Below are 13,311 nucleotides of genomic sequence, written 5' to 3'. Positions count from 1 at the left end.
CTTTTTCCCAAGGATAACTCTTTCAGGAGTGAATTTCGCTTCCGAGGGGTAGATTTCTGTCACTTTCTGTTGTCTCAGCCCTGTTCTGAGCCCCCGGTGGCGCAGTGGGTTAAACCCCTGTGCCGGCAGGACTGAAGACTGACAGGTCGCAGGTTCAAATCCGGGGAGAGGCGGATGAGCTCCCTCTATCAGCTCCAGCTCCTCATGCGGGGACATGAGAGAAGCCTCCCTCAAGGATGATAAAAACATCAAAATCATCTGAGTGTCCCCTGGGCAACATCCTTGCAGACGGCCAATTCTCTCACACCAGAAGCAACCTGCAGTTTCTCAAGTCTCTCCTGACATGACAAAAAAAAGCCCTGTTCTTAACAATGAATCATTTGTACATTGGATGTCTGTAACTTGGGGACTGCCTATATATCTGTTATGTTTTCTGTGAGATCTTAATGTGAGACACTTGTGTTTTTGAGCTATTTTTGGCAATTGGTATGAATGTGTGAAAGAAAGCTATAAAGTGTTAAATGTGTTTATATTGGGTTTGAAAATTGATTGGTTGACGGCTAATGCAGGATGATTTTATTATCAGTCTTATTCCAATCTCTTTCTTTCTATTCCACCTGCAAATATATGCATTTTATGACTTAAAAAGGAAGGGGGAATTTAACAGCATCTTTAAACTATCTAGTTTTTCATGTGGCATGAACTTCATGGAAATCAGTGCACTTCCTCAGTGACATTAAAAACTCAGGATATATATCTCACTTATAGAATTGTGGGATTGAGATAGAATGTAAAATGATCCAGAAAGATACAAAATCATGTCCCTTACCCTATACGGTCTAAGGTCTGGGTGAGGCAATCCAGTTTTTTACAGTGGTAGTTAATATTGATATTAGACTTGTGCATTTGGGACTTACCTTGATCTGTTTTGTATTTGGCTTTTGGTGGGGGCCCCAATCTGTTTTCGTCTGAACCTCCAAAATCAGGAGGTCAGATATTTGGGGTTTTTTTTGTTTTGTTTTTGTGTTCATTATTTGGGGGGGGGGATTTCACCTGTAAGCCCAAAGCGCCCGGGCCTATAGATGGCGCCTTTGGACCTATGTACCTGGGCCCGGCAGGGCCCGCAGCCGAGTGCCAAGTGAGGAGCACCCCTTACTCAGTCCCCATGCAAGGTCTGCCTGCCTTTCGTATCAATTGCATTTTTGTTTCAGGAGGCCTTTCCCTTTCGTGCCATCTGAATGGATGGAACAAAATGGAAACACGAATGAAATGAATGGGACAAATTTCGGGCCCATGACTAATTGATATGTGAAAGCAATAAGTCTGCTTGTCAAAAGTCTATTTCTCTGAGTTAAAACTCTCCCTGGAAATATTTTTGTTACAGGTGCTAAAGCAAGGGCTCTTGTATTAATATGTGCAGTGTGCCACAAAGCCAATTTATTTGTTCATACTTCTGCTAATGGATACAAATGGGTGATTATAATTTAATTCAGCTGTTTTGTTATTACTCTTGATTTTGACCTGTAAATCCTTTACTGCACGACCAAGAAAATTGAAATGTTCTGTAACTGCCTTTCAGGCATTGCCCCTTCAGGGGAGATAAAGTGGGGTATAAATATTATTATTATTATTATTATTATTATTATTATATCAGATTTGTGTCCATTTATTGTTCTGCATAGAGATGTTCTGCTTGTTCAGAGTACAGTATGAAGGGTTATTGCTGGCATGGGATGTCATATATCACATTGGAGGAAAAACATGTCAAAGCACCTCTAATGTTGTGGGTGATGTTATTGGGTCCTGTAATATTAATCCTAGAGTAAATGTAGGGATAAAGAGCATAGGACTTGTAGTTTTACAAAAACGTCAGTTTTCTGTACCCAAGAGTTGGTGCCTACTATTCCTAGGATTCCGTAACATTGAGCCATTACAATTAAAGTGCAGTCAGAGGTGGGAAAAAGTGTTAGCTAAAGCCCCCAGTTACTTCCCAGTAAATTAGTAAACCATGGGGGTGGATTAGTGGGTGCTGGCAGCTGATAAAATTCAGGGGTCTCCATACATGCTCAAGAGCAAGAGATGGGGATGGGGCCCACTACATCACATAAATATGCATTTTATGTGAGACTTGTTTTAAATCTATCTCCACCAGCCATTTTTCCATATAATTTATGCATTTGGAAATAGCCTTCTTTCCATTAAAAAAAACCCCAAACTTCTCTGCCTTCTTTAGTTATTCTGACAGCAAGATATTCAGAAAGCTTGAAAATATAAAATCCAGATTTAAACTTGAAATTGTCTGCACCCTACACTCCTAACCCCAGGAGTCTTCCAGGCTGAGATACTAGGTAAGAATACAGATAAAATGTGGAAAATGTAATCTCATAGGTTAGCTAAAAGAAAGTTTCCACATAATCTGATTCATTTGGAATGTGCATTTACTGATAGTTATGTGAGAAATCTTATTTACACCCATCCGGACTTTATTGTATCTTTGCTGTGTTGTATACAATCGGTGATCAGATGAGCATTTACTAAATTGTGTGAGTCATTAAATCCTTATTAGCAGCTTAAACATAGACTCTTAGTCATAATTCCACGTTTATCTCTGCTGGGCCAATTTCTCTGCTTAAGAAGCTCTGACCAATTAATTGTTTGTTACTGATTTCTATGAAGGCCTCACTACAACCACTGTGAAGGAAATAAATGCAATCCAGAAAATATAATACACAAAGTCTTATTGAAATACATCTAAAATGAATCTTCAACATTATGCTTAGATTATATTGATTTCAGTGGAAATTACTGTTGTTTATTTACTTTTCTTCTACCATAGGACTCCATAGTAGTTCTTTTTCATTGTGTCATTGATCTTGCTCAGTCAGTCTGATGACATAATATCTGTAATTTGTCTTCTTTTTCCTTAATATATTGCAGGTATAATAACACTAAAGAGATAGTAATACCAAGAATGAGAGAAAACAAATCTTCATTAGCAATAATTCTGCTGTACTCTATTAGCATTTCTGTATCAAAAGACTAGATGGACTGCCTCACTACTGCAGACCAAATTCTGGGATTTATTGATGTATCAGGAAGAAAGAAAACAAGTTAAATTTAGATGGGTGTATTAGGTAGTCTTTTGTAGAAAAAGAATTTTTGATTACAGAATGTATAGAACAATGTATAGATTGCAAGAGGGCTGGACTAGCTTGACTACAGCTCCATAGACCACAAGGATGCCAGAATTCACAGACCTATCCTTTCTCTCAGGCTGCTTTGTTCTCACTGGAAGGTCAATAGCCATGAATAAATTATTTGTGTCTCATAGACTTTGGATAAGGGCTCTCAAATCCTGCCTGCCATGTTTCAGACCTTTGACAAACTCTCCATGCAAAAGACTTACCATGCATTGCAGTGTACATGGTTATCTGTGTTGGTAGATGGATTCAAAATGTGTGAAAGCAGGGAAGCCATTTTTACTTCCACAACTTAGTTTCTTTCCCTACCAATGCATCTGTTAGCAAGTGCATTCTGTGACGCTGACTGTCAGGGACCATTGGTCTGAAAATTAAATGGGACTTCACATCAATACCTTTGAATTTTTGCCTGTTATAAAGCTTCAGCTCCTTCTAGCAGAAACTGTAAGGCAGGGAAGTCCAGGTAGTTACAAACAATATCATTGTGGTCTTCTACTTAATCAAACCCAGGGAGGGCACACAATCACTACCCTTCTCCACTTTACTATAGAACTGCAGGAGTGATGCATTCCAGGAGGCAGCCTCCCTTCTGCAATTCACCTACTGAAAGAGGAGACCACTGGCAGATGTGCTAAGCAGGGCATCTGTGTCCTTTCATGAATAAAAGGTGCACATGGGCAATCTCCAGAAAATCTTTGAGCTGTTTGCATAACCTCAGTACAGGCATATCTTCTGCTTCAGAGCCCTCAACGTAGTAAGGTCTTCCAAAGATGGGTGTCTGTGCAACTGATATGAACCTGTTGTATACACTTATTCACTGTTCCCTCTGATCACCAAAGTGATTGCAAAGATCAAGCAGGCTAGAACCCAGTACATACTAGTGACACTGGGGGCTCAGCCAACTGTGCATTGAGACTCTGCTACATCTCTTCCAAGGACGATATTAGATGTTGTTACTACATCCATTAACGTTTATGAAGACCATAAAACCAATGTCCCGGAAGGTCTTTCTGTCTGCTCTGCCTCTGTTAGGTGCATTGTGGAAGTGGTGTACAGACTGTCTTCTCAGGGCCCTTCTGGATGGGCCCAAAATGCGGGACCTGTCTCGGTTTCACCTGAGGCATCCAAACTACTGAAACCCAGGAGGAAGTGGGTTATTTCCTCCCGGGTTTTAGGGAAGTGTAAAAGGGCCCTCAGTGTACTTATGCTTATAAGTGGACCATGATCTTTGAATTCCTCAAGCCTGAAAAAACTTCCTCCACAGATTGCACATATGCACAGATTGGACATATGTTGAACCACCTTGAGTTGCCTCCGGGCTGAGAGGGGCGGTATACAAGTATAGTAAAAAAATAAATAAATAGAACGTTTTAGTCTTGTTGTTGGACAAGGGCTTGTCAGTACCTACCATAAAATGTTATCCATCAGCCATCTCTTGACATTTCCAACATCTTTTATGGTTTTCCCATTTAAGGACACTCTGCTTAAAACCTTCCGGAAGGAATACAAGTTCTACACTCACATGTGGTTGCATCTACTGCTCAATAGAGCTTAGGAACTAGTTCTATCTCACCTGACTAAAGCCCCTTCTACACTGCCATATAAAATCCAGATTATCTGCTTTGAATTGGATGATATGGCAGAGTAGACTCACATAATCTAGTTCAAAGCAGATAATGTGGATTATCTTCTTTGATAATCTGCATTATATGTCATGTAGAAGGGGCGTATGAGACAATTTAGTCCTGTGACTTCATGTGACCTCAGGCTACTCACGTGGAGGTCACATAGTGGAGGATGATATATCTTCTTGTACTCACCTTGGCCACAGAATCCTACAGAATCCTGAAACTGATCTGGAATGTTTTCCACTTTCTAGATACTCACTAGAGTTCCTTCAAAACTTCCATATAATCCAGATTATCAAAGCAGATAATATAGATTATCTGATTTGATTATCTGATTTGAACTGAATTATATGACTCTACGCTGCTATATAATCCTGTTTAAAGCAGATAAGCTGGATTTTATATGGCAGTGTAGAAGGGACCTGAGTCTGGTCTTCTGTATTGATTGTTTGCCTTTTTTCAGGAAGACACAGAGACTTTTTGTCTGTTACTCATCTGCCAAAAGGACTTCCTGTCTCACCACAATATTTCTCCAACTGTGTTGTAGCAACCATTTGTCTGGCCTATGAACTTGCAGACAGACAGCTTCCTATGCAAGTGAGCAGTAGGGTGATGGTGGCATTGGCTGTTTCCTTGCAAGGGATCCCTCTGCATATTATATCTAGAGCTGTTACTTGTCTATTTGTTTCATTTTTCTGCTGCCTTTCTCTCAGAGTAGGACCCAAGATAGCTTCAAAAAACTATTGAATAAAATAATACAATAAAAATTGAAGCAAATAAAACTATATAAAAGAATATAAAACATTAAAAATAATGGTGTAAAAAGATGAATAAATCTTTGGTCGTGTCAGGAGCGACTTGAGAAACTGCAAGTTGCTTCTGGTGTGAGAGAATTGGCCGTCTGCAAGGATGTTGCCCAGGGGACGTCAGGATGATTTTGATGTTTTTATCATCCTTGTGGGAGGCTTCTCTCATGTCCCCGTATGAGGAGCTGGGTCTGATACAGGGAGCTCATCCGCCTCTCCCCAGATTCGAACCTGTGACCTGTTGGTCTTTAGTCCTGCCGGCACAGGGGTTTAACCCACTGCGCCACCGTGGGCTCCAGATGAATAAATATGAATCAATATGATATATATAATTTTTCACTGAGACCCTCAGTCTGAGTCTGGATCATTTTGAATCTTACATTTTCAGAAAGTGGCAGAGTCAAAAGTATTATACATTTCCCCTTCCTTCTGCAATTATGAATTCCTTAGTGCCTTTCTCCTCTTTGGCAAAGGTAAAGACTGCCCACTGGGTTTTGATGATTTTGCCCTCTTTATTGCAACTGAAAGTTTTTACCAATTCAACTTTATTTTAAGCGGAAACAATTTTTGAGGTGTTTTAAAGTCTTTCTCATGATTTAACATTAAACGCTATCTCATTAATACCTTGCAAATTGGGTCAGAGTGCAAGCTTGCATCTTGATTTATCTTTGGTTGTTTTAGTAGCATGTTGGAAAAAGCAGTGCACCTGCTGTTTGCCTTGATCTACTACTGAGTTTTAGTTTGCTTGAAGACAGAATATTTTACACCTTAGGTTTGAAACGAGCATTACCTTGTTTGCAAGCCTCCCAAATGCTCCACACAATGGCAGACTGTGCCAGACGAAATACAATCTTCCTGTAAGTTATACCCCCACCTACTGGGCACAGTTAACTCTGATGCATTTAAAGATCTTGGTGGCAGCTGCTGCAATATTTCATAACATGCAGGAGCCAAGAGTTAGAAACGTGTACGTGTTACTTTTAGTTTGTAGCTTCCCAGAATTGTGTTGTGGTGTTTGGTGGCATCTGAATGTTTGTTTTGGTGGCAGTGGGAAACTATATGCCTGTTATTATAAAACAGGTAACACTTTGGTTTGCTTTTCTTCAGGGCCTTTTTCATGTTAGCAAAAGGAAGAACAGCAGCAAAACATCCAGAACATGACATCAGCAACCGATTTTGATCATTTGGAGATTCAGCAGCAGTACAGCCGGATCAATGCTCGCTGGGATGCCTCTGACGATGAGCTGGACAATGACAACAGTTCTGCCAGGCTATTTGAGAGATCCCGGATCAAAGCTCTGGCAGGTATGCATTACATACATTGTCAAAATATTTTTGTGTGTGCTCATTCCTAACTTTGATTCTTTATTGGAGTGCCAGCCCATTTAGATGGAACCCATTCTTTACTGCTTTCCATTTGTTTTCAAAAAATGAATTAAAAAATAAAATAAATTTTTTTACAGCAAGCCTTGAATTACTTGCAGCTTACTGAGTCAAACACTGTCTACCAGCTTCGTATTGCAGCTCTTCAGTTACAGTATTTGGCAACCCCCTGTATTAATAGTCCCTGGCAGAAAAGAAAAACAAGATCTTTATCAAGATTCTGGTTACTGTTTTAGGAGCTTGGTAGGGGTCATTTGACCTGAAACCTTAAGGGCTGTTTTATTATTTTAGACCTGTCTTCAGGGTGAAGTTTATTATTTTAGGTGTTGATTATTATAACCCTTAATCATTCATCACACTAGGATAGTGTCTGCACATCTTAGAAAATTCAGTGAAGCACTACAAATCAGTACTGAGATAACACATTTCCTGTTATAGTTCTTTGCCCCTCTTTTCTCTTGAGAGATGGAAGAGGAGGAATGAACATAAATTAACAGTCATAACAATCTACTATTTTTATTTGGCTAGGGAAACACAGGAGAGTACCATAATAGGCTCCAGATTTTGTGCAAATCTTGTATTTACAAATATACAATATTTACAAATTTACAAATATACATGAGAAGGGGGGATGTAGTTCTGGAGGGACAACTAAAATTGACTATTACATATAATTTTATATAATTCAATATTGGCAGCATAATTGCAATTTACAATAATACAAATATTTATATTCAATTTGACACATAAGCACTATACTGAAATTTTCATGCACCCAATGAAGTCCCAATGCAGAACCTCCTCCTTACCCCTGGCAACTACAGCTCCCCTCCTGCTCTTCCTCCAAAGTCAACCAACAAGTACACACCCTTCCTTAGGCTTTCTCCATCCACTAGGCCAAACCAGAATTTCTATGAGGTTGATAAGAATACAGTAGCCATGTATTGTATTGTATGTACTAACATGGACTAGGATCAACTGAAGCTGAATCCAAATTCCTCTCAGCCTAGAGCTGCTGAAAAATTACATAGGGCTACCCTTACACTGTTCTTACTAATTGTGGGGTTGGAGGAGACTTGGATGTGGAGTAATTTGGCTCTCTCTTCCCATCCTTGCTTCTTTTTGGGCTCTGCTGGTGGCAGTTCTTAGCCAGTAGAGCAGTTCTGGAAACAGATTCCTCTGTTGGCACATCCCTGAGATCAGATGACAGAAGGCCATTTCTGCCACCAGAGAACACTTGGCAGTAATCCTAATCCCTTACACCTTTGAATTTGCACTATACTGTTACATGCTTACAATAAAACATTCTATTGGCCACTTAAAGTATTTCTGCAGTCATAAAATACAGCCATCAGCCATAAAGCAGTAAAAGAGGAGCTTTAAGTAAAATTATAGAGAATAAAATATTTCAGAAATCTGAGAAGGACTTCTCAAGCTAGTGAAAAGGATACTTATCAAATATGAGATTTGCAACAAAGTAGGTGCTAGGCAAGACTCTGAGAAGAACATTCCACTATGGCAGAAGGGTCAAACTCGTTTTCATTGAGGACCATTGAACCCATGGATACATAGGACCAACTATATTATATATATATTTATACACACACTCACTCACACACACACACACACACATACAAACATAGTGGTCAGTGCTCTTTATTTTTTTACCCAATTTGGGTCCCCAGATGTTATTGAATGACACCTCCCATCACTTTTGGGGATAATGGACATTGAAATCAACAACAATTGTGGTTCTGAGGTTGGGGAAAGCTTAAAGGACATTTTAACCTCAGACATCGCATCCACAAGCCTTGTATCCACATTCAAACCCCACTCTCTTGACTAAACAGAACAAACTGCAATCCTCCAGATTTTTATTTATTTATTTATTTATTTGCCACACTTTTATCCTGCCTTTTTCAGCCCGAAGGAAACTCAATGCGCTGTACAGGCTGGCAACAATTAGGTACCGCACATACATAAATACATCGTTTAAAACAGGTTTAATCACCTAATAAAATTCATATAAAAACAATTTAAAACCATAAAAATCAATGATTTAAATCCATTTGCATCATTAAGCATGTTACTGTATCACAACTCCCATCAGCTCTAGTCATGACATCTAATGATAAGGAATACAGGAGTTATAGTCCAACATCTGGAGAGCCACATAAAATGACACAGTAAGCCACATTTGGCCCACAGCATTGAGTTGACACATGTGCACTATGGAATACTGTCACTGAAAAGGCCTCTTTCTTGTGGCTGCTTGATGAGGCCACCCAGAAAAAAGGTCTCCAAAGATTATCTCAGTTTGAAGGGAGAGGGTCTGGAGGAAGTAATCCTTTAGGTAATGTTCCAGGAGGTTTGAACCTTAAAAGCAGCAGTTTAAACTCCTAAACACACTGCGTGTGTACTTGCTTCCAGACTGGATCATTTCAACTCATATATCAACCTACAAAGGATCATATTTATGTTCTGTGGGATTACCTCCTTGAAGCTGTCTTCCCCAGGCCTTGACACATAGACCTTCTAAGTCGTTATGCTATCCCTGGATGAACCAGTTAATTCACCCACAGCCTTAGTATCCTCACTATGTATGTAACGAGTCTCTACAACATTGGGATCAACCATCAGTCTGGTATTCATCAGTGACTCAATCGTAAATACTGAATGTTGTGCAAAATTGCTGGGATTTCTGTCCACTATAGAACAAATTTCTGGATTTCCATTGGGTTTCCAATAGAAATTAAGGCATTGAATTGTTGAATATGATGTAAGCCGTGGAATATAAATATAGTAGATAAATAATAAATAAATGATTGGAGAGGGAAAGCTTTCTTTTGTATGGCTAGGAGCATCATCTCTGTAGTAAGGCCCTTTGCTTAATCCCTCAGGAGTGTTGAGATGCCAGGTGAGCCTGTAATATTTAAGCACAATTCTGTCTCTCTGTATAAATGATTACAAAGAAGGTACTGGCCTATACAATTAGACACCAATAGCAAACTCTATGTGCTTCTTCATTCCAGAATGATGTGTATCAACGTTCAGTAATCGAGGCATGCACCCTAATACCAGCAGATGCCATGTCTGCCATAGACAACAATGTGAACTGCATTTTTCATGGCCATGGCATCTATGGTGTTCTTGTTACCCAGAAACGGATTCCATTATCTTTCCACAATTCTAAATAGGAATTGTACAATACACCACACTTCCTCTAAACCTCACTTCAAATTACAGGCGCTCTCTAAGGAAGTGGAATTGGTGAGAGCTTTTTACTGGCAACATGTTGTCCTAAAACTAGTTTGCCAAATTATAATGTGTCAAATGACCTAGGAAACAAAGAATAATTAATTGCTACATTCATAACCATGTAATACCATTTTTAAGAGAAAGGAAGAAATGCATGTAGAATCTGCAAATATTCAGGTAAAACACAAGTAGGTGGAAAAAAAATCTTCCTTGACCACAATTTTTGAAAATACAAAAGCTAACTGTAAATTCAGAACTGTCTGTATTCTCCATTCTGGGTGGAGCACACTGGCTCCTTTACTTTTAGCAATGTATATAACAACATAAATTGACATGGTTTTTCCCCAATAATGAAGCTACATTAGGCATAGTTACTACAAAATAAAAGAGTAGTTGAAGAGTGGCTGTAGCAAAGATATTTTATTGAATGGAACACTGTTGTGTTTGTAATATAATATAAAATAATATATGCATTTATACTGTATTTGCCGGAATGCTTGCAAGCCAAGAGAATGTCTGAGTTTTATTGTGCCTCTGAGTTTTATTGTGCAGTGTTTCATCACCTTTTCAAATGGACTCAAATAGTGCCCTGCTTTTAATATCTGAGATTCTTGTAACCGCTGTAGCTATTTTGGTTACACTGACAAATGAGAGTTACATTTTCGAAATTCTGATTCAGGAAACCTGGCAAATCACAAACCTCTTCCCAGAAGACAACTTACTCCATTCTGACAGCTGCCATATTTTTAAATGAGGGAGGTAACAACATCACTTCTTCCCCTTATTCATGTTTTCTGTTTCCCATTCCTTCCCTAATTTACCAAAGATAGAAAGAGGAGGTGTGGGAAAACAGTAGTTTAATTCAAATTAAATTATAGTGATGCAGTTAGATGAACTGCGTACTCTTCAGTTAGTTTCTGCTGCAGGGAAATGTAATTAGTACTGGACTGACTGCCAGATTGTGAACATGCAACTCCTAATCAAAGTCATTAGAACAAACTCAGATACCCCTTTTGAGTTATCTGTCTCACTGAACTACAAGAAGTCTATAAATATGTAATATGGAAAATGTATTTAGTCAGCTCTTATTCTTAATCCAATATGATTTGTAGTTTTAAGGATAAAGCCATGAGAAAGTACTTGTCAATTTACCCAATCAAGGGTGAAGATGAATCTTATGTTTCTGTCTGAAGTTCCTGGCTGTTTACAGCTGTGGAAATGGCAATAGGTGCTTTCTTTGCTTATAGTTATAGTGTGTTATCCACAGGGCTGGGGGTTGTTAATCTTAAAGCTATATATTTGGGTGAATTAGAAATGAATTTCTTGTCGTTTGTTTCTGGTAATGTTACTATTAATTTGCCATGTTAATCTTTATGGATGTGTTAGTTACACACTGTCCTTTGAATTTTAAAAATGGCCATTACCCACCACAAAGTAAGAGTTAAAACAATGGGAAATGTCAATTATTGCAAAAATACTAATATTGCTGACTTTTGGCAAGTTGAAGACTTTAAAAGTTGTCATTTTAACTCCCAGGAATCATCATTCTTTTAAATTGGATGTTGTTACAAAGGCTGGGACTATGGAAACAAAAGAAGAATGTAAAATAATTATATTGTGGTTTACTCATTCTGTTGGTGGCTGCATTTTGTTGTTGTTGAGGTAACGTTGTGAAATCCACCCAATGCCCTGGAATTTGCCCCTCCAAATGCACACTGTAGTCACTACGCCAGAATAATTATATGAATAGTAGCCATAAGGAGACCATATCAATTGAGTGCTGGACAAGGCTGCTGAAAGGGGCACTGTAGCAATTGGCCCCACCATCTGCAATGAAGAGCCCCATTCCTCATTAGAGTCCCACACACTCATGGATCCTTATAGGACCCAATGGTAGACACCTCAAGTTCACACCTGCCTCAAACCCCACAAGCCTTTTGAGTGGACCCTGTGCTAGTGACTGATAGTAATACAAGAGGGACAAAGAAATACAGGACATCACATACCGTTCTTTCACAAAACGTCTCTCTAGTTTTTAGGATGACACCTAGAATTGTCTAGATGTTTACATTCTTATCAGTAACAGGATCATAGAATCATAGAACAAAGAGTTGGAAGAGACCTCATGGGCCATCCAGTCCAACCCCCTGCCAAGAAGCAGGAATATTGCATTCAAATCACCCCTGACAGATGGCCATCCAGCCTCTGTTTAAAAGCTTCCAAAGAAGGAGCCTCCACCACACTCCGGGGCAGAGAGTTCCACTGCTGAACGGAGTTCCACACACTTCGGGGCAGGAGTGAGAATCATATGTCTTTCTAGATGTTGTGGGACTGCAGTTCCAACAGCTGTAACCAGCATAACCAACAGTGAGGCCTGGAGCTGGAATTCAAAAACATCTGGAAAGCCAAACATGCCCTTCCCCTGATTTGTTTCACTTAGAAACCAAGTAACTTAAGCCAGAAAGAGACATTTGAGATTTTCAGACTATCATATCAGTGACACAATGAAATAGTGTTTTAATGAGAAGAACTATCCAGCGATTAAGCTAGTAATAAATATACTTAGTCATTTTTTGTCTAATTTCAGATGAGCGGGAAGCCGTGCAGAAGAAAACCTTCACCAAATGGGTGAACTCTCACCTGGCACGAGTAACCTGCCGTATTTCTGATCTTTACATGGATCTCCGAGATGGACGGATGCTAATTAAACTGCTGGAGGTGCTTTCAGGAGAGCTGCTGGTAAAGTTTCTTATTTTTCCTACTCTAGAGAATTAAAGGTATATAGGAAAAGTGGATTGTTGCCCTAATATTGAAGGGAAACATTTCTCAGGGATTTCATTCAGGGATCCTTCATTCATGGTCTTTCTAAGACTATCCCACAAATATCAACATTTGCATGTCTATGTAAAAAATAATGTGCAAAAGCAAAAAAGGAGACAGAGTATGTTGCTGTCAGATGGTTATTTAAAATCCCAACATATATTGGCCTCTATCAACGTTGGCCTTATTCAGGGCTACACTAAAATACATAAATAT

General features: G+C 39.1%; 1 protein-coding gene across 6 annotated transcripts in view; it reads left to right on the top strand.

Annotated features, from left to right (window-relative positions):
• Nucleotides 1–13,311, top strand: part of SPTB (spectrin beta, erythrocytic) — a 123,438-nt gene that overhangs the window by 37,906 nt on the left and 72,221 nt on the right. For 5 of the 6 annotated variants that reach the window (XM_060772626.2, XM_067461103.1, XM_067461118.1 and 2 more), the window contains exons 2-3: nucleotides 6,742–6,939; nucleotides 12,863–13,014. In XM_060772626.2, the coding sequence (XP_060628609.2) occupies nucleotides 6,792–6,939; nucleotides 12,863–13,014 (300 nt within the window). In that variant the 5' untranslated portion in view covers nucleotides 6,742–6,791. Of the gene's footprint in view, nucleotides 1–6,577; nucleotides 6,602–6,741; nucleotides 6,940–12,862; nucleotides 13,015–13,311 lie in introns of those variants that run through there. The other variant, XM_067461110.1, reaches the window with a different exon arrangement.

The sequence above is a fragment of the Anolis sagrei genome, chromosome 1 (genome assembly GCF_037176765.1).
Source record: "Anolis sagrei isolate rAnoSag1 chromosome 1, rAnoSag1.mat, whole genome shotgun sequence".
Classification (NCBI taxonomy): Eukaryota; Metazoa; Chordata; class Lepidosauria; order Squamata; family Dactyloidae; genus Anolis; species Anolis sagrei.
The sequence above is the reverse complement of the archived record's forward strand: the minus strand, read 5'-3'. Positions and strand labels throughout refer to the sequence as shown.